Source organism: Hyalella azteca, unplaced genomic scaffold (assembly GCF_000764305.2).
Source record: "Hyalella azteca isolate HAZT.00-mixed unplaced genomic scaffold, Hazt_2.0.2 contig970, whole genome shotgun sequence".
Lineage (NCBI taxonomy): Eukaryota > Metazoa > Arthropoda > Malacostraca > Amphipoda > Hyalellidae > Hyalella > Hyalella azteca.
Genome location: NW_025931303.1, coordinates 18,033 through 37,764, shown reverse-complemented (window position 1 = coordinate 37,764; position 19,732 = coordinate 18,033). Strand labels below are relative to the sequence as shown.

Here is a 19,732-nt window from a genome sequence, read left to right as displayed (position 1 = left end):
TAATGTGTGCATGTGTCAAAAGTCAATTTTCGTTCGGCTCAAGAATTTCTGCAATTGGATAGGAATTTATTCCTCGAAGTAACATTTTGATCGTAAGCAATTGAACTTTGTTCAGAAACAATATAAAATCTTCCCCTAACCGGTGCTGTAATGGGCAACAAATTTTAAATTAAAATAACTTTCTTAAATGTTACTTAAGGAAAATTTTTTGCTTTATTTTTAGACTATGACGCATAGTTTTACAGAGTTCTGAAAACCAACCAATGACATGAACTTTTACAGTCGTAATCTTGTTTTAAGGATAGAAAAGATTCGACAATTTGTAAATATGATAAATAATATGTAAAGATAGTTCATGTGATGCGGAAGTTTATGGACTGCCACATAATATTTGAAATCAGTTGTTACATCGGTATCCTGAATGAAGTTCATTGAAGATTCTCAGAGAATTAGTTGTAAACGCTTCATAAAAATCACTGATTAAATTAAACATGATTGCGGCATCTTATTTCGCGTGTGAAAATGTATAATTGTATAAATTATTTATTGGGGTGGAAAAGGCTTAGAATAATCGAAGGTTTTAATAACATGCTAAAATTATAAATAAGGTAGGGAAGTAAAAAAATAGCGCGTGACAAGTGCTGCTACCATACAATTTCGCCAGGTGTAATGTCGCAATGTGGATTTTATTCATTAAGTTAGCTTACATTATGGATCAGGTAGACATGGTAATGTACTCCTTATTAAATCAATACCAATACAGATCCACAATTCTGTACAATGTTGACCTCCAGTTTCATGTAGTTAGTTAAGTAGATATTTTACACATATGCTCGATTTACTGTGAACTGGTAATAACTACGTTATCTTACTGGGAAAAGAACCTTGACTCCATAATGGTGAATCAAATTCACCTTTACTATGAAAGCAAGGCAGCGCCTGCCACCCGAAATTGTTACGTTAAATTTAATTTTTACATCTTTAGTTTAAAAAAAACTATATTTTTTCTGCGACGACTGAAGAATTTTAACTTGCATTCCAGATAACATGTCTCTGAAAATCTATTTCCGCGTCTAACCGTAAATTAACTGTTGACTCTGGCAAGATCAATAAATTTAACTCCATGTGTCCCTTTATTTTTTCTTCTTGCTGTCGTGCACGGTGTATTTTTCGTAGTTCTTGTTGGGATCATAGGGTTCCCAGCGGCTGGCTGGGAATATGTGCTTGTTGCGTTCGTACCAACCCCGCATCACAACTTTACCTGCACATAAGATCACCATCACACCAGTACTTATTTAGTCTTTAAATCGTAAGAACATAACCATCACACATCATAAGATCACCATCACACCAGTACTTATTTAATTAGTCTTTACATCGTAAGAAGATATTGTGAATTTACTGTGCAAAATTGCACCAGCGTGCAACTGGAGGCCATAGTTGAACTAGTATAAGGTAAACCCATGAGATGCTTATTTATGCAGATGTTGTTTGTTGTTCGCCTGTGACGTCACTGATCTCAATGACATCACAGGCATTGACCAATCACCGAAATGCTATCAGAACAGTCAACCAATCCGTCGTGCGAATGACGGGATTGTTCAAGTTTTTCAATCTCAGTGACATAACAAGAAATCTGAACTGAAAGACTGATGTCCTCGTGGGCCAACCTTATATAGTTCAACCATGCTGGAGGCTACATAGTATAGCAATAATTCTCCAAAATAGATTTGAATAACTGAGCTCAAATGAAGACTTGGCTCACCCGCGTGAGATTCTTCTTTTTCGATGCTCGCGTCGCTGGTGAGTCTGACGTCGTCGCGCACGTCGAAGTGGAAGAGCGGGCCGCTCTTGCCGCGGGCCTGTAGCGCAAATACAGCATTATAGCTCATTTAAAATTATTATAATAATTGCAAGATATACTCAATTGATATATATTATATACAAATCCTTAACATTTTTAATGCGCATAGTTTGTGGCGGAAAGGAATAATACGAAATTACGATTAACAAATTTGCAAAAGTAGCCATATAAGCAAGCAGGGTGCAGAAAATAACTATCTAGCCTTGGTGGCCAACCAGACACGGGATAAACATCAATAAAATAATTTTAATTCTCACTAACGCTGTTTGACAAACTTAATAAACGAAATTGAAACCTTAGTAATAAACTCAACAGTAATTTGGAGTTAGTGAAACAATCGTGCACAGCTGGTCCATCACCTGGGACGTTTGCGAACTTCTCCGTCTTATTGACATTGAAGTGGAACGTGTTATGGTGCGGGATGATGAGGTCACCCTCTCACCGTATTGACAATGAAGTAGAACGCCTCTCACCTTATTGACAATGAAGTAGAACGCCTCTCACCGTATTGACAATGAAGTAGAACGCCTCTCACCTTATTGACAATGAAGTCGTAGAACGTGTTATGGTGCGGGATGATGAGGTCCTCCTCTCACCTTATTGACAATGAAGTCGTAGAACGTGTTATGGTGCGGGATGATGAGGTCCTCTTTGATGTACATGAGATGGTNATGGTGCGGGATGATGAGGTCCTCCTCTCACCTTATTGACAATGAAGTCGTAGAACGTGTTATGGTGCGGGATGATGAGGTCCTCTTTGATGTACATGAGATGGTCGGCGGTGGCCGCGCGTAGTTCGTTGAACTCTTTCCTCAGGAGCTCAAGCGCCCGCTGCAGGAACTGGTAGATGCTGTTGCCTGCGACCATTGAAAATTATAACTTACCGAAGAAATAGTAAACTTGCCTTCAATATTGCAACACAGGTAATTGGAAGTGACTTAATGCGTAATACGAGTTGAGCGCACTCTATGATATGCAAGTAATAGCGTTGTTCACATTTATGAGGCTTTTTGTAAGGCAAATTTCACGTCGGATATTTATTATGAATATCAACAAATAAGTCGGCATAAATTTTGCAGCTGTGATGCTCACGAGAATGATTAAAATTGTTTGAATCCACATCTTATTGAAAATTGCATCGTTTTCTTTTTGTGACAGCAAAAGGCTGCAGGCAGAATATGATTGTTTGAAAGTAAAACCATGATATCTATAGTGGTTTCTGAACATGATGGTTTTACTTCCAAACCATCAGATTCTGCTTTCACAATTAGAAAATTGAATTACAGTATAGAATAGGTTTGAATGTCAAGGCCAACCTCTACCTTCAAATAAAAAAAAATCACTTCCCACTGCTTTCACAAATTAGAAAATTAAATTACTGAATATAATGCGTTTGAAAGACAAATACAAACCAAAGCCAACCTCTACCTGCAAATAAAAAAATCACTCCCCAATAAAGCGTATTTGAATTTCAGACAGACAGGATGGCAAACCTTTCCTCATGACGACAGAGCGACGGTGGCCTGAGCCGTCCCAGTAGCTGAACGTGATCTCGATCTCTTCATTCTTGGTGGCCTGCTGCTTGTTCTCCCACTCCTACTGAACAAACAGGTACAATCAATGCTTTACTTCGCTTTTATTATTATAATTAATAAATACAATTAATTATGGGCTTGTTCTCCCACTCCTACTGAACATACAGACACAGTCAATGTTTTACTTCACCTTAATTCAAATAATTAGTAAATACAATGAATTAGGAGCTTTTTCTCTAACTCATGCTGAACATACAGGTACAATCAATGCTATAATTAATAAATACAATTAATTAGGAGCTTGTTCTCCCACTCCTACCAAACATACAGACACAATCAATGCTTTACTTCACTTTTATTATTATAATTGATAAATACAATTCATTATGGGCTTGTTCTCCCACACGCCTACGGAACATAATCAATGCTCTGTGCAGTAATAAACCTGCCCGAATAAAGCAAAAAATTGCAATGAAAATGTTATAGTACAGTCACGTTACAAGGAATTCTTCGATACCCACGCATAAAAAGATTCGGAAATAATTTTTCATGATACAAGAAATTGTTGGTGATTTAGTGAGTGGACAAGTAAAACTTCTCTTCCTCTCGCTCTCTCACCTGCCTCAGCTCTTCTCTAAGCCTGTTCTCTTCTCACTCACCTGCTTCAGCTCTTCTCTAAGCCTGTTCTCTTCTCTCTCACCTGTCGCAGCTCTTCTCTAAGCCTGTTCTCTTCTCACTCACCTGCCTCAGCTCTTCTCTAAGCCTGTTCTCTTCTCTCTCACCTGCCTCAGCTCTTCTCTAAGTCTGTTCTCTTCTCTCTCACCTGCCTCAGCTCTTCTCTAAGTCTGTTCTCTTCTCACTCACCTACCTCAGCTCTTCTCTAAGTCTGTTCTCTTCTCACTCACCTGTCGCAGCTCTTCTCTAAGCCTGTTCTCCTCCTCTTCTCGCTCTCTGTCCGGCAAGAAGCTGGTATCCACGTCGGGATTTTTGAAAATTCCTCCCTTCTTTTTCTTCTCGTCCTTTTCTCCGTCGCTTTCGTCGCCGTCTTTCTCCTCTTCTTCGTCTCCGCCTTCCTCCTCCTCATCGTCATCGTCGAGGGCAAAACTCAGTTTGGCGATCTGTGGGTGGAGAGCGACCATTACGACCATGCAAACCATTACGACCATGCAAACCATTACGACCATGAAGATCAATTGTGCTTCACGCAAACAGGCAAGTTTGGGGGATTGGTATTTGCGATGGCTGACAATGTGGAAAAAAATACGTGAACATATACAATTTATACGTGTAAACGTTGCCAGCCATTGCATTATCAAGGAAATTACTGGCAGATATGAAATATTGAGAGTTCCCTGGATATAAAGTGGTGTGCTTGAGATGTAACATGAACCAGGAAGTGAAGAAATTCATACATAAGGGAATTGAAAAAGGTTATATCCATGTGACGATTAACTGAGATAATGCGTATTAAAGAGAAATAGTACTTAAAGACACATAAAGCTACAGAACTACAAAAATGCCGTCTGGAGCTAATCAATAAAATTGTTTTTACATCGTACATGAAATAAAGAGAAGTGCTATTAAATTATACGTTAAGCTGACAAAGTATTATTCGTTCTTCAGACAATAATAGGTATAAAGAAAAACAAACAACCTACCTTTCTTTTTTCTTCTCTTTTTTGTTCGTTTTTAGCTTGAATTTCACGGTTCCTCTTCCTCTCTTCTTCTCTCTGCTTCCTTGCAAGCTTTTTCTCCCTCTCCTTGACGACGAATTCTTGCTTGGCCTTCATTTCCGTGAGCGTCACCAGACCGATCGTAGAGCTCTGCGGGAGCAGGGAACCGCTCAGGGGCCGTAATACATGTATATAAAAATATAACTCAGTACTCACTGCAGTGGGTGACAGAGAGCGCATTTTCTCGTCCGTCCGTCCGTGAAGTCACGCACAGACAGACGGACGGACGGGCAGGGCGAGTACAAAAGCGCATTTTCTTCCATAAATGAGAAAATGCGCTAAAACAAAAGTAGCGAGTTTGTACTACCGTCAGCTAATCACTGACGGCTTTTCAAGCTAAGCACACCAATCGCAGACGAGAAATCGGCCGCTACTTCTACTTAGGCCGCTAATGAACTTGGCCACTGCGTGTCATGGAGCAAGTTTTGATGGTACGGCATACGGCACAAATCTGGAAGCACATGATTGCTCCAAAAGCGAATTAAATGGAAATTCAGAATGGAAAAGCTCAACCATTCATTGACTAATCTATTTTAAATCAAGGGATAAGATTTCATTTCAACAAGTATACAAGCTTCCAGCTTAAGGTAAATAATTAAATTCCATCGGCAACACCAAGAACCACGCACCTTGAGCTGCTGTTCTTCACCAAGAACCACGCACCTTGAGCTGCTGTTCTTCAACACCAAGAACCACGCACTTACAAGAACCACGCACCTTGAGCTGCTGTTCTACACCAAGAACCACGCACCTTGAGCTGTTGCTCGACGGCATCACAATGCACCGCAAATTTGTTCTCAATTTTGTTGATCTTGAGCGTCTCTTCGACCTTACGACGCTTCTGCTCGAGCTCCTCCTGCTCGCGCTCCCGACGCTTCAAGATCTGCTGGGCGCGCCCCGCCTCACTCGCGGCGCCCTTGTATTGAGCCATTTTCTTGTGATGCGGTTGAGAGCTTGTCTTGTGTTAATATTCCTGTGCAGTTAGCAGTGTGCGTTGTATTTATATTCTTTAGGGTTATGCTTTTTTTATTTATGAACACCTCCTAATTTCTTTGAAGGAATTTAGGAATTTCTTTGCACTCGTGACGTTGCTTCTAAACTATAACCACAAATAAGAATAATTATTAGGAAGTGGACCAATTGCGATCAACAGTTTACGTACTGTGCAAATAAACATCCTATGACAGAAATAAAATTAAAATGATACCGTACGACCAGAAGTTAAACGAGAGATACAAAGTTGACATCGCCATTCAAGAGCGTCTGACTAGCTCATTATAGAAGCAAGTCTAACTGTCAATTCAAGAGACATATGGGTGCTTGGGAAGTAAGTTCTTTCAGCTAAACCAAGTTACCGCAAATTTGTTCTCAATTTTGTTGATCTTGAGCGTCTCTTCGACCTTACGACGCTTCTGCTCGAGCTCCTCCTGCTCGCGCTCCCGCCGCTTCAAGATCTGCTGGGCGCGTCCCGCCTCACTCGCGGCGCCCTTGTATTGAGCCATCTTCTTGTGATGCGCTTGAGAGCTTGTCTTGTGTTAATATTCCTATGCTGTTAGAAGTGTGCGTTTTATTTATAATCTTTACAATTATGTTTTTTATTTATGATTTTTTTCAAGGTGATGATTTGGCGTTATATATCCATATTTTGCAGCTTCATTAGGCGAACACCTCCAAACTTCTCCGAAGAAATTTAGGAATTTCTTTGCACTGGTGACGTTGCTTCTAAACTATAACCACATATAATAATTGTCAGGAAGTGTACCAAATACGATCAACAGTTTACGTACTGTGCAAATAAACATCCTACGACAGAAATAAAATCAAAATTATACCGTACGACCAGAAGTTAAACGAGAGATACAAAGTTGACATCGCCATTCAAGAGCGTCTGACGTGCTAATTTTTGAATTACGTTTAACCTTCAATTCAAGAGACATGGGTGCTTGAAAAGTAAGTTCTTTCAGTTAAACCAAGTGTTAAAAACGTGATATTTCAATTGAAATTGCACTCCAAATCAATAAAAAATAACGTCGCATTTAAAAAATAATCAAAATCATGGTCGGTTCAAAGTTAAACGAATTTCTATTTTAAATATTTCCATTAATTAGTAGAATCATACCAATTACTTATTAGTGGAATTTCTCTGACATAAAAATTCAATTTTTCATCAAATCTCATGCGGTCCAAAAAATGAAGTCGCAAAAAACCACGACTCAAGTGATTATTCATATATTTTTCCATAACGAATTACTGCACCAAATAACACTACTCTTGCCAAGCTCCTTCCTCTTCCTATACCATGTGAAGCGTCATCATATTCTGCCAACAGACTTCCAGTTCCTTCCACCAAGTCGCACCACAGTACAGCAATACTCGTTACACCATCGCTTTCACCATCTTACCGCCAACTACATCACCTGCCTCCACCATGCTAGTGGCAGAATTACATCACCCTCCTTCACCATCTTACCGCAAGACTACATCACCTGCCTCCACCATGCTAGTAGCAAACATACATCACCCTCCTTCACCATCTTACCGCAAGACTACATCACCTCCCTCCACCATGCTAGGAACAGAATTACATCACCCTCCTTCACCATCTTACCGCTAACTACATCACCCCCCTCCACCATGCCAGTTGCAGAATTACATCACCATCCGTCACCATGCTTCCCGCAGAATTACACCATCCTCATTGTCGTTACGTATCGCACAACTTCAACAATCGCTACAGGTTTCAATCGAAGTTTTAATAGCTTGTTTTACTTAACCACGTAAGACCAACAAATTATGAGTTGTCACGTCAACGGATGACCGTTCTAGATGGCCACAAGTGCAACGAATTTCAGTCTCGCCCCCAGAGTCTCAGTAGCGGCAGCATAAAGGATATTAAACTCCATGTCTGGCCAAATGGTCATAAGTGTTGGCCATTGTCTGTCGACCATTTCGTTCACGCCCCCAAAGTATCGGTGGCGTATAGGATATTAAATTCCATGTCTGGCCTAAATGGTCATAAGTGTTGGCCATTGTCTGTCGACCATTTCGTTCTCGCCCCCAGAGTAGATCTGGAGAACAGTTAGCTCAGGCGGCAAGGGTCGCGACTTCCTTAGCTCCTTGTGACACGGGATCGAATTCTCTAAATTTCTTACAACGGTCGTAAATTTTGGATCCAATCTCAATGAACATAAACAGCGTCTGGAAACTGTTGACATAAACTTGCTTTTCAATTAAATTACAACTCACGAACATAACTTCTACTCGGGAGTTCGAACCCATGGGTAAAAGGAGCAGCCATAGCCAAACATTAAAAAAAAACTGGGGCTGTACTATCATAAGTCGCTCACGTACACGAAGCGGTTCGAGGTATATACACGTAGTGGCCCAAGTGAATCCTAAGTACACGTAGCGACCTAAGCACACGTAGCGGCCTAAGCACACGTAGCGGCCTAAGCACGCGTAGCGATTTATTGTCTGTAATTGATGGGTTAAAGCCGCCAGTGATTGAATAACGGAGTAACGAACAATAACAATTTTTGATAGTACGGCCCCAGGATTGTGATACAAGCACCTCCATATTATGAGCAAGACTCGCGCTCTTTCTTGAAATACAAACTCATTTTTTTATAAAACTTCAGCTTGGTGCTGCAATCTCAGGGATGAGTCACGCCACAAACAAGACTCGAATTCAGTAGAAAAATACAAGGACGGAATATGGCACATGGCAGGCAGGAGAAGCAGCCTGCCTAAAGGTAATCCATTGCCAAGTCCCTACCCAACGAAATGCAACGTAACTATGTCTTCAAGCTCAAACAAAGGATAATTAACGACGCTGTTTGTGAATTGTGTGTTCTCAATGAGCATAAGTTGGGAGGTATAAAACTGAGTAGTTAAGACGTATAAAGACATGATGAATTATAAGGAGTTGAGGTTTACCAGGATCATAAGAATTATACCGGTACTTCCCAATTGACTGGCTTATCAACGACGTCTGGCAAATTAAACGTAAAATTCATCTCTTGGAAATGAAATAATGAAGTACAGTTAACAACCACTTCCCCCAATTGCATGTGAGCACGTAAGAATGCACACTGTAACGTTCTCAATGCTATTCATCATCAGTTAACTAAATCAGACTTCATTAACTACATACCTCGAAATCCTATCACTACTTGTCTTTTTTAAAAAACCTATCCGTCTTCAAGAAAAGTTTGCATTAAGTGGCAAGAATGAAATGAAAGGACGCTTATAAGAGACGAGTGTTATTGGTGGTGCATTAGATGGGCTTGATCTTGAAGTGCAGGCCGATGAGAGAGAACACAAGACACTTCAGGTCCTGGACCAGGTAGTAGAAACACCGCAGACCATCCGGGTCCCTGCACGGCATTTAATGCTTATAATAATATGGATATTGGCTCCTTGCACGGCCATTAGTGCTTATAATATAGATATCTTGTCCCTGCACGACAATTATTATTTATGAAAATATCAATATCGATTCTCTGCGCGCCAATCAATGTTTATAATAATATGAATCGTGTCCCTGCACGGCCATTTATATTTATGATAATATTGATATCTGGGTCCCTGCACGGCAATTAATGCTTTTAATAATGTGAATATCAAGTCATTTTACGAGGATTAATTAATATGTATAGTAATATGAAAATTGTGTTGGACCACAGAACTCAAGCACCATTCGGGTCCCAGAACGGTATGAGTAACCACAGATGCAAGTAAGATATTAAACGCGGTATTTAGGTTCACTCTAAATGAAATCAAGTTGGAAACTAGAAACTTTACAGAAAATGGAAAAAAATTCTCTTGATTTTAATCCCAATATAAATGAACCTATAGGGAAAGTTTGTAGCTAATAAATTGCGAGTGGCACTCGAGGCATAGAAATGGAGCAGCCAGACTAACACTTGAGAAATATTCATACTATATTTGTTTCTTTTCTTTACCATTTTCGTATTTCAAACCAATAAGAAATTAAAGCAATTCAATTCATCTTTCTTAAATGTAAAAAATTATCCAATGTGATAAATTTGGTAAATCTGACACAAAATAACGAAACTATTAGTCATTCATTACCTATTACATAGTCATTTGTTACCTATTACCTACTCATTCATTACCTACGGGTATTCAATATTGGTTACTGATTCAAGTTCTACAGTGAATCCAAACAAATTTTATTCAGTTTCACAAAAATTATAAATACATACTCGTGACATCAGAATACATTCACACTGCTCTGAATTAACTGCATCACGTTCCACGCACTTGGAGTTGTTGACATCCACAAGGGAGCCAATCTTGGAGGTGGTGAAGGAGATGTGCTCGTCTCCTATGACGATCTCGAGCTCCTGCCGCCCCACCCTGTCAGGCTGCGGCCACAGGGCGTCGTCCTCCTGCATGATCTCAGAGTCGTCGATGATGCGACGAAGCTCCTCCATCACGCACCGCATCACATACGCCTGCAACACCCCAGCATCAGTAAATCCCGTAAGTTTACATGCATCAGTAAATCCCGTACGCCTACGATACCCCAGCATAAGTAAATCCCGTACGTCTGCATTACCCCAGCATCAGTAAATCCCGTACGCCTGCATTACCCCCAGCCTCAGTAAATCCCGTACGCCTGCATTACCCTAGCCTCAGTAAATCCCGTACGCCTGCATTACCCCAGCCTCAGTAAATCCCGTGCAGTCAGACACCGCGAGCTCAGCGGTGGGGCGCTCAGGAACAATCCCCCTAGGAGCGCGAAATCCCATAGGACTTCTGACGAGCACAGACACATGTCAGAAGTCCCCCCTGAGGGGCAGACATCAGTAAATACCGTAAGTTTACATGTATCAGTAAATACCATACGCCTGCAATACCCCCAGCATCAGTAAATCAACTAGAAGTGTACTACCATCTACATCAAGGATTTACCAATCTTTCAGAGTTGTTTGCATTGGTGAAAATAGATCGTGAGTTTGATATAAAATTAATATTTACAGTATTTATGAAGGGCTGAAATATAGTCTTGGCAATATTAATTGGATAAAGAAGGTAAAAAAATAGTCTGGGTGCCACTGTTTTCCTCAAACATAATTACACATGAAACAAAAGTGCCTCATAACCATGCTATTTTCCTACAGAAACTATAAGTCATCAGTACTGCATATGACCATTAACAGGAGTGCTTTACTGAATAACATCCAGCAAATGCGCATGTAGCCTAACAAGCACACATGAATAATCAACAGCATAAATTTTATACCTAACAGGTGGACATTTATCCATAAACAGAAAATAATGCATTGACTGTCAAATTTTTAAACTGAAAATCTTCAAATTTTATACCCTTGAGCCTTCTGTTAAATCAAACCTAACGTATTCCAAGTTACCTCTTTGCGGATCATGACGTCATTCTTGTAGTTTGAGTTGTTTGCATAACGCAGTTTGCCTGTGAAAATAATTGCAGTCCCTTTTTAATACATGAATAACAAAAAGTTACATTAGATAACTATAAACCTAAATTATTCAAGCTAAACTGCTACATTTAAAAGAACAGAATCTCGCCTCACACTCGATAATGGATACTGTGTAATTTCAATACTATTCAAGAATAGGTACATTAATAAGGTAGAAATTAAATAATTTAACTTAAAACGCCATCACTCACCATCAGGACGAAACTCAAATTCAAGAAACTCATGTCCAAACTTTCCCTTGTGCCCTACATAATATCTTAAATAGAAGTCATTGGACGCCATCTTTACAAAATAGGTCTGTGGATGAAGGAATTATAATTAAATAGACTGGTCAACATAAAATCATAGAAAATCACTCATTTCAAACAATAACTGATGCTCAAACTATAAGCTACTTTATAACTCAATCACCTGAACAACCAATAAAAATCATTGTAAATGACTACCAGAAAAAAATTAAGGCATTCACATTTCACATTCAAATCATCTAATATTTTAGGAGCATATTAACCAAATAAATTTTAATGCACTGAGATGAGATGAACTTATGATGATGAGATGAATTTTAAAGGACAAGTTAATTATTAAATTCTATTAGTAAGAAGATAAGACAAAACCAAATCAAAGCCATAGTTGAGTGGTCTATCTTTTCCCCAACCATTTGGCCGGATGAAGTTCAAATTGCAACTGCTTTAATAAATTTTACAAATAAATAAACTTGCTTACAAATTTCAAAATCAACCAAATGCAATAAGATCAGTTGCAATTAAAACTTTGGATGGGGTATGGCCATATTTTAATATTTTTTATTCAGAAGAACACTCAACACATAAATAATTACAATAAATGACAATCATCTGAAGCAAATTCAAGGATTTCCAACACTTTTACAATAACCAATTTCATTGAACATGATGTGTACAAGATAGTATAAACACAATCAATTCCAAAAAATTAGCCTACAAAAGTGGGTAGATAGTTGAAAAGCCAGGATAAGTTATTTATTGGGCAAAAAAATAGAAAATCAATCTTGCACCCAAGTGAGATGGTAAAGAAAAAAGTTGTATTGGTGTTAAGTGTACCTGGAAGAAAAAAACAGATACACTAACACCAGTACAATAAATATTTGTAAGCACATTAATAGTGAGGCAGCAATCACACCAATGAAAAAGATCTCATGTTGCCTCATTTGTTGGCACTTGAACAAATTGGTCAGCTTTCAGACCCAATCTCTCCATGAGCGCAGAATCTTGTCCATCATGACGCGTTGCCAGTTGTTCCTTCAGGTGCAGAGCATTTTGGGGGTTATTTTTCAAACAACATCCCAGGGCAAAAATAACTGCTTCTTGAATAAGTGGATTGGCTTCATCTCTGCGACAACTGCAGAAAATTTCTTCAAGACCACCAACAGCACGCAATTCATCTTGATTCTGAGCATCCTCATTTACAAGATTACCAAGGAGCTGCACAAGGTCACATCGAAGGCCTACCCCAGCATCTGCATTCACCAGTTGCAGTTGGGACCACCGGCTTGTAAAATGTTCTTTGCTGGCTTCATTATCAGGCTGGAACGTAGCAATATTGAGGGCCTTCAAGAAAGAGACAGTGATGAGCAGTAAGGAGGCTTGAGACTTCAAAATCTTACAGTGTAGAGGACTTGCTGCAGCCCCCAGAACAGCAGCACATAATTCACGCAACACAAGAGGGTTAGATCCTTCAATTTGGCCAGCATCATTGCTCAAGATGACACCGACTGCATCTAAGTAAGTTTTACTCAAAAATTCAATCATAGGTACACTGGCAACCGCACCACGTTTGTGGGATGTTCCAGAAACAATTATGTTTTGACATATTGAAAGAACTAAAAGCTTTTGAGTGTCATTGAGATGTTCAAACCAAATGACCCTAAAAGATTTTAGGTCACAAAACTGACAAAAGATGATCTCAAGACAAAACAAAGCAAAACATGCATGCTGGGTTTCAACTGAATACACATTGCAAAATTTGGCAACAGCTTGGGCAAGAGGAAGAGTTTCTAAAAAGGATTGGCAGAGAGATTTTTGAAGAAGAATAGAAAAAATTACTGCACACCATTTTTGACCCACATGAACAGGCATCGACAGAAATACATCATAAATGCTTGAGAAAGTAAAAGCATTGCATAGCTTAGTAATGGCATTACTGTTACCAGCACAAAGGTTTGCAATGCACATGACAAATGCATTAGCAACTTCTTCTTCATGTTCATTTAATTTCAGGAGTTCAGGTGATGCATTGGGCAAATGAAATACTTGTTTCATACATTTTTTCAAAGTTTCAACACATTCAGTAGAACTCCAGACAAGATCCTGCAAGCCTTGGTCTTCCATTCCACAAATACTGAGTCTGATTTTGTCCAAGATGATTTTACAGCAGCAAGAAATGTTATTTTCTGAAAGAGCATGCTGCTTTAAACAGGCCTCCAGTGATGTGAAATTTTGCAGAATTGCTTCTTCTGATGAATACATATTCATTTTGTGAACTTATTCCTGGCTGTTTTTCAACAGAAATGTGAACACAAATATAAGCAAGGAAAATTCCTGAAAAAAATCGACAACTAATTACTTACACAGACTTGACACAAAAGGAATATTGGGTGCTTTCTGTTCCTAAGTATAGCCTTAGACTGAAAGTTGACTCAGATATTTAAACAGTTGTAATATTACCATTACGTACCAGCAACTATTAAAATTTATTAGTTGATGACAAGGATGAATACAAAATTTTTCTTCAAAGATCTTTTAATATGAATTTATCATAATGCATTAGTTTTTAATAATCTCAGGTTCAGAAAGCATGCAAATGTGGAAAAATATAAGAGCTTAGTGACTGACATTGCAAGAGGACCCCCAAGTCTTGGGCTCCCTCAAGTCAAGCAATACAAATGTTGGTTATGAAGCCCAAAGAAGGCAAATAGTAAATAAATAGTATTTTCTAACAAATATATACTTCAATGATACTACTATCATGCACAAACTTTTTCTTAAAATCAGATAAATATATATATATATACTGCTTCATCTATTTTGCTCATCAAAAGTTTATTGTGAGCCAAGTTTATTAGTTAAATACGCTATTCACCATTAATTTGGCTAATGCATGATGATTGGCAAAGTAATGCACACATTATAAGTAAGTAGTTGAATGGTTTACTAGTTCTTCAGCTACTGTATTAAGCTATTTTGCACAGGAGGTCATAAGTTAACATTGCCAGCGAGGCGGCCAGGGTGCAGAGTTTGCAAGCAGTGTTGCCAATATATGGATTTTTGGCCCAAATAGTCGCGAGCCAATTTCAAGATGCGTCGCCGAGTAATTTTCAAAAAGAAAGTGCTGCAAGCAACTTTGATAGTATATCCCTTACTCTCCATGCACTGCAACCCTATCACTCATTGCAACTGATTTCTTGACAAGATACACTGCATCCTGATCCATCCAATGTACTGGAAACCTTAGGGTTTGAATTTGGAGCGTGGTGACACTGAAAAAAATCTTCAGACATCAGGCCTTTGTATTGGCTAGCTGCTACGCGTCACACATTCATTTTAAATTTTTAATATTGATTTTTGGCATAAGGAGGGGAGAAAAAGAGGAGCATGTACAAGATTAAGATATTGGGACAAAATTTAGAGTGCAGAGATGGTTTGTGTAAGTACTAGATGCAAGTTATAGGTTGATGAAATAAAAGAAACAAGGGATGGTGAGGGGAGGGATAATACTTTCAATTTAAATTGGTTGTTTTGTTGGTTATTAATAGGTCCCATTAATTGCACTTTTGCACAGTAGTTTTGGACATTTGTCATACAAGTCTTATTAGCTCCCAACACACTAGATAACACTTTCTTTCTCTTTACATTTTATTATTATTACCATTCTTTAAATTTTTATTGCTTGTTTCTTTACACCCTCCCAGCCTCCATTCTCTACAGCCTCCTCTCCCTCATTTTCCATGCAACCTCTAAGAAATGCTAACCACTATCTGTCATGGCAATGGTTACCCCTGGTGACAGGCCCACCATCATTGCCATCTATTTATCTCCCATTCTCTCATACGTCACACCATCACCCTCATGCCTCTCATCCAGTATCACTCCAATCATTTCCAGTCTTTCACTCTCATATGCTTTACTCCTATGGTATGCACTTGCGGTCTTTCAGATTTGCAGTGAATGCAATAATTTCAAAGTAGTAATTTCTAAAACTCAATAATTTCAATCCAAATGTGTCGGCAAGATCTGCATAAATTTTGCTGCTGATGTGTCACCAAAGATCTTTCAATAAACACCCACTTCTGCACCCTGGCAAGGTGAAAGGTCTCATATATTGAGAGTCACAAATCAATCATTAAGAACAAGGGGCAGGAGGTCTCAGATGTCCATGTCTCAGTCTCTCAGATGTATTCTGGCTAAGTAGCCCCAGGCTCTCACAGCCATCGTAACTACATGCTACAACACATAGTTCTGATTGTAGTGTGCCAGGGTGCAGAAAGTGGGTGAATATCAAAAAATCTTTGGCAGCACATCAGCAGCAAAATTTATGCAGTCAGAAGATTGCACAGTAAGGTTTCCGGTACCTTGGATGGATCAGGATGCAGTGAAGCTTGTCCGGAAATCAGTTGCAACGATGCAGTGCGTGGAGAGTAAGGGGTGTACTATCAAAATTGTTAGCGCCATTTTCTTATTAAAAATTACCCAGTGACGCATCTTAAAAATGGCTGGCAACGCTTTGGACTAAAAATCCATATATTGGCAATGCTGCTTGCACCCTCTGCATCCTAGGTACCCGGTAGCATGTAGATCAATAAGGTGCATCAGCCATGTTGATAGTAAATTGCAATTTTTGGAGAAGCATAATTGGCAACCGGCGTCCGGCAGGGCAGCATGCCGGCATCTACCTTGGCATCTTTGGTGCATGAAATCGGTGTTTTCAACCTATGTTGTTCCATGCTTTACAGTCTGGAGGAGCCCCTACTTCTCTTTTATTACAAAAAAAACATGAATTACAACTGTTTTTCATGTTGTTGTTAATTGCCCGGGACCCCTGCTTGGCAGCACCCCCGAAAAAGCGGCTGCTCCGGGGGAGGAGGGGGGAGCGGAGGTTCCGCTCCAAGGATGTCAGCAAAGGATGAGAGCGATAAGAGGAAAGCCGCAGTCAGTCCAGGATTAGACCAGAGGTCCAGTGGGGTAAGCAAGGTGGAATGCAAAAGGCAGCTGAAGCCTGAGGCCCTGAAGTGATGGGTGGTGTGGTCCATTGCGCCACACTCAGGGCAGAGAGTGCTATTGTCTGCACCAATGCGGGCAAGATACGAATTAAACCACGATGAGCAGCCAAAGCGGAGATTGCCAAGGGAGAGGCGTTAGGGAACCACACTGGGGCAGCATAGATGATGAGAGACTTCAGGTGATGAGAACTGTCAACTGTACTTCATAAACAGTTTTTGCTCCAGATTTTCAAATTAGGTTTCAACTTTTAAAACTAGTTAAAACTCACAGCCATAATTTCCAGGAAATTCTGTCCAATATTCCAGATTAGCTTTTGATTGGGCCAGAAAGTTGCAGCTCAGTTTTGTAATGCTGATGAAACAATTTATTTTGAAAGCCAGCAACATAATGCCAACATTAAGTGACAAGTGCTCTACTGGTAGTGACAGAGTGCTCAGTGCAGCACTGCACTCTGCAGCACACTGAGCACAGTTAGCAGTCTGTCAGAAAGAGTGACAGTTTATCTCATAATTTTGTGTGATATCAAAAACTTTGTTGGTATTGTCCAATTGTGAGAATTTTTTGCAAATTTTGATGTGTTTTTTTTTCAATTTAGAACATATTCATTGCAAAAATTCATCCACTACCCTACAGATAGACAACTAGTTAACTTGATTGAGGGCTTGAGGCGTTGCCAACATGGGATTGGATGTCAAACCACACACAAACTTTAATAGAAGCCTGAAGGACTGAAGGTGCTTGTGCTAAATGATTAAATTTAATGTCTGCTAATTAGAAACTGCAAGTCAGTACCTAACTACCTAAACTTGGTATTTTCAGATGCGATTATAGGATATAGGGCTATGGATATAGCATTCATTTCTTTCTTTTCTAATTTCTGGCATAAGCCATAAAGATGATAAAGTCGATAAGTACGATGACTCGATGTCATAAGTTTTCAGCCGTTTCAGGCACACATTTCTGCGAATCTTTATTGTTTATAAGATTTATTCCACTAATATAAATACGCATTACAACTTTTGTTATAATTATCAGGATAGCTACCTCAACAAAATGCTCCGGTGTTACTGTTAGCGTTAATCGCTGACTGGCTTGTGAGTTGTACAGAGTGCTCAGTGCAGCACTGCACTCTGCAGCACACTGAGCACAGTTAGCAGTCTGTCAGAAAGAGTGACAGTTTATCTCATAATTTTGTGTGATATCAAAAACTTTGTTGGTATTGTCCAATTGTGAGAATTTTTTGCAAATTTTGATGTGTTTTTTTTTTCAATTTAGAACATATTCATTGCAAAAATTTATCCACTACCCTGCAGATAGACAACTAGTTAACTTGATTGAGGGCTTGAGGCGTTGCCAACACGGGATTGGATGTCAAACCACACACAAACTTTAATAGAAGCCTGAAGGACTGAAGGTGCTTGTGCTAAATGATTAAATTTAATGTCTGCTAATTACAAACTGCAAGTCAGTACCTAACTACCTAAACTTGGTATTTGCAGATACGATTATAGGATATAGGCTATGGATATAGCATTCATTTCTTTCTTTTCTGGCATAAGCCATAAAGTCGATGAGTACGATGACTCGATGTCATAAGTTTTCAGCCGTTTCAGGCACACATTTCTGCGAATCTTTATTGTTTATAAGATTTATTCCACTAATATAAATACGTATTACAACTTTTGTTATAATTATCAGGATAGCTACCTCAACAAAATGCTCCGGTGTTACTGTTAGCGTTAATCGCTGACTGGCTTGTGAGTTGTGAGAAAGCTTTTTAGGCTCATTGCGAAACAGGTGAGAAATCATAGGCACCGCTATCCGTTCAGCAACGAATATAAACGAAATATCAAGCTCATTTAAAATTTAAATATTGCATAAAGCCATAAACAATACCGAAAATTTTTACAACTATTTTGGACCTCCAAAGCAGGCATGCCGCACATTGTTTACAGAGCTAAGGTTTCGTTTCAATGAGAATTGAAAAACTTGCGCGTCATCGTTAAGTTTTAATTTGAATTTCGGTATGTGAGCTAAACTTATTTTCTTAAATATTATAAATAATACAAAATTAGATGACAGGAAGATCGTAAAAATTTGCGCAAGTACATCACGCTAAATATGGGAATTGAGTTCATATATTTAATTGTATAATTCATAAACATTAGCTCACAATCAACCCAAGTGGAAAACTAGGAAGTTTTTTATGGTTAGAAAACCAACTCCGAGAAATTTAATGGTTACATTCAATGCTGATATGCTTATATGATATCTCCATTCAGAAAGAAACGCCAGAAGAATGATCATGAGTCTCTTTCAGCACCATGAGAGCAGCGCAGACCGCACTGTTTTTACGAAAGGTTCCTACTTAACCTGGATCCGATATGACGCTGCACTGACGAAGGTATTAGCATCCTGTTCCTCATTTTTATCGAATAGAATAGAAGTTTAGGCACTGAAGAAATAGGCCTGTGGCCTGTTGCCGATTCTTGAATTTTTCGTGACTTGATTCACAAGGGATCCGGCCTTTGGAACCCGATCTTTCCATAATTGACGGTTGATTGAGATAGCTGCTGGACTTATTGCCTGGTCCGTAATTTGCTAGGCATTTCAAGACGGAACATTTGCTCCTGCACTTTAGCTGGCAATTACTCCAGTCTCTTGGAGGAGACAGGACTTTGAGGTGCTTCTACCACCACAAGTCTTACGCGCAACAGAACTCTATTCCTAGACACGAGAAGATTTAGGCAGTTCTCCCTTTATCGGCAATTGATTTCAATTTATTAGACAGTGACAAAAAAAATAATACAACTTTGTTCACTAATAATTTTTTTGCATGGCAATCTAGCTCATCGAT

At 39.2% G+C, this 19,732-nt stretch overlaps 3 protein-coding genes across 5 annotated transcripts; all 3 read right to left on the bottom strand.

The window, feature by feature from the left end:
- Positions 1-200: 200 nt before the first annotated feature.
- On the bottom strand, positions 201-6,457 carry LOC108669294 (protein FAM50A). Of its 3 annotated transcripts, XM_018156602.2 has the most exons (8): positions 5,884-6,457; positions 5,058-5,222; positions 4,305-4,517; positions 3,358-3,460; positions 2,621-2,721; positions 2,400-2,453; positions 1,766-1,862; positions 201-1,261 (listed from the first exon to the last, which is right to left on the bottom strand). In XM_018156602.2, exons 1-8 carry the CDS (start codon positions 6,061-6,063, stop codon positions 1,134-1,136), a joined length of 1,041 nt encoding a protein of 346 aa, XP_018012091.1. In that variant the 5' UTR covers positions 6,064-6,457; the 3' UTR covers positions 201-1,133. The 3 variants fall into 3 exon arrangements, with proteins under 3 accessions (XP_018012091.1, XP_018012090.1, XP_047737182.1); XM_018156601.2 differs by lacking the exon at positions 2,400-2,453 and having other exon boundaries at positions 2,567-2,721; XM_047881226.1 differs by lacking the exons at positions 2,400-2,453; positions 5,884-6,457 and adding an exon at positions 5,850-5,856 and having other exon boundaries at positions 2,567-2,721.
- Positions 6,458-8,967: 2,510 nt separating this feature from the next.
- On the bottom strand, positions 8,968-17,950 carry LOC108669293 (protein mago nashi homolog). The gene is made up of 5 exons (XM_018156600.2): positions 17,920-17,950; positions 11,809-11,914; positions 11,531-11,589; positions 10,419-10,612; positions 8,968-9,508 (listed from the first exon to the last, which is right to left on the bottom strand). The coding sequence occupies exons 2-5, from the start codon at positions 11,897-11,899 to the stop codon at positions 9,409-9,411; spliced, it is 444 nt and encodes a 147-aa protein (XP_018012089.1). The 5' UTR covers positions 11,900-11,914; positions 17,920-17,950; the 3' UTR covers positions 8,968-9,408.
- LOC125178135 lies at positions 12,256-14,289 on the bottom strand. Its single transcript, XM_047881216.1, has one exon. The coding sequence runs from the start codon at positions 14,128-14,130 to the stop codon at positions 12,793-12,795; it is 1,338 nt and encodes a 445-aa protein (XP_047737172.1). The 5' UTR covers positions 14,131-14,289; the 3' UTR covers positions 12,256-12,792.
- Positions 17,951-19,732: the final 1,782 nt, after the last annotated feature.

Coding starts and splice junctions, on each gene's coding strand:
- LOC125178135 (XM_047881216.1), bottom strand. CDS start 14,130: ATGAATATGTATTCATCAGAAGAAGCAATTCTGCAAAATTTCACATCA.
- LOC108669294 (XM_018156601.2), bottom strand. CDS start 6,063: ATGGCTCAATACAAGGGCGCCGCGAGTGAGGCGGGGCGCGCCCAGCAG. Junction 4,518..5,057: donor AAAGAGAAGAAAAAAGAAAG/GTAGGTTGTTTG, acceptor CTCCACCCACAG/ATCGCCAAACTGAGTTTTGC. Junction 2,722..3,357: donor CTCTGTCGTCATGAGGAAAG/GTTTGCCATCCT, acceptor CAATGGTCGCAG/GCAACAGCATCTACCAGTTC.
- LOC108669293 (XM_018156600.2), bottom strand. CDS start 11,899: ATGGCGTCCAATGACTTCTATTTAAGATATTATGTAGGGCACAAGGGA. Junction 11,590..11,808: donor ATTTGAGTTTCGTCCTGATG/GTGAGTGATGGC, acceptor TTATTTTCACAG/GCAAACTGCGTTATGCAAAC. Junction 9,509..10,418: donor GTGGATGTCAACAACTCCAA/GTGCGTGGAACG, acceptor AATGCCGTGCAG/GGACCCGGATGGTCTGCGGT.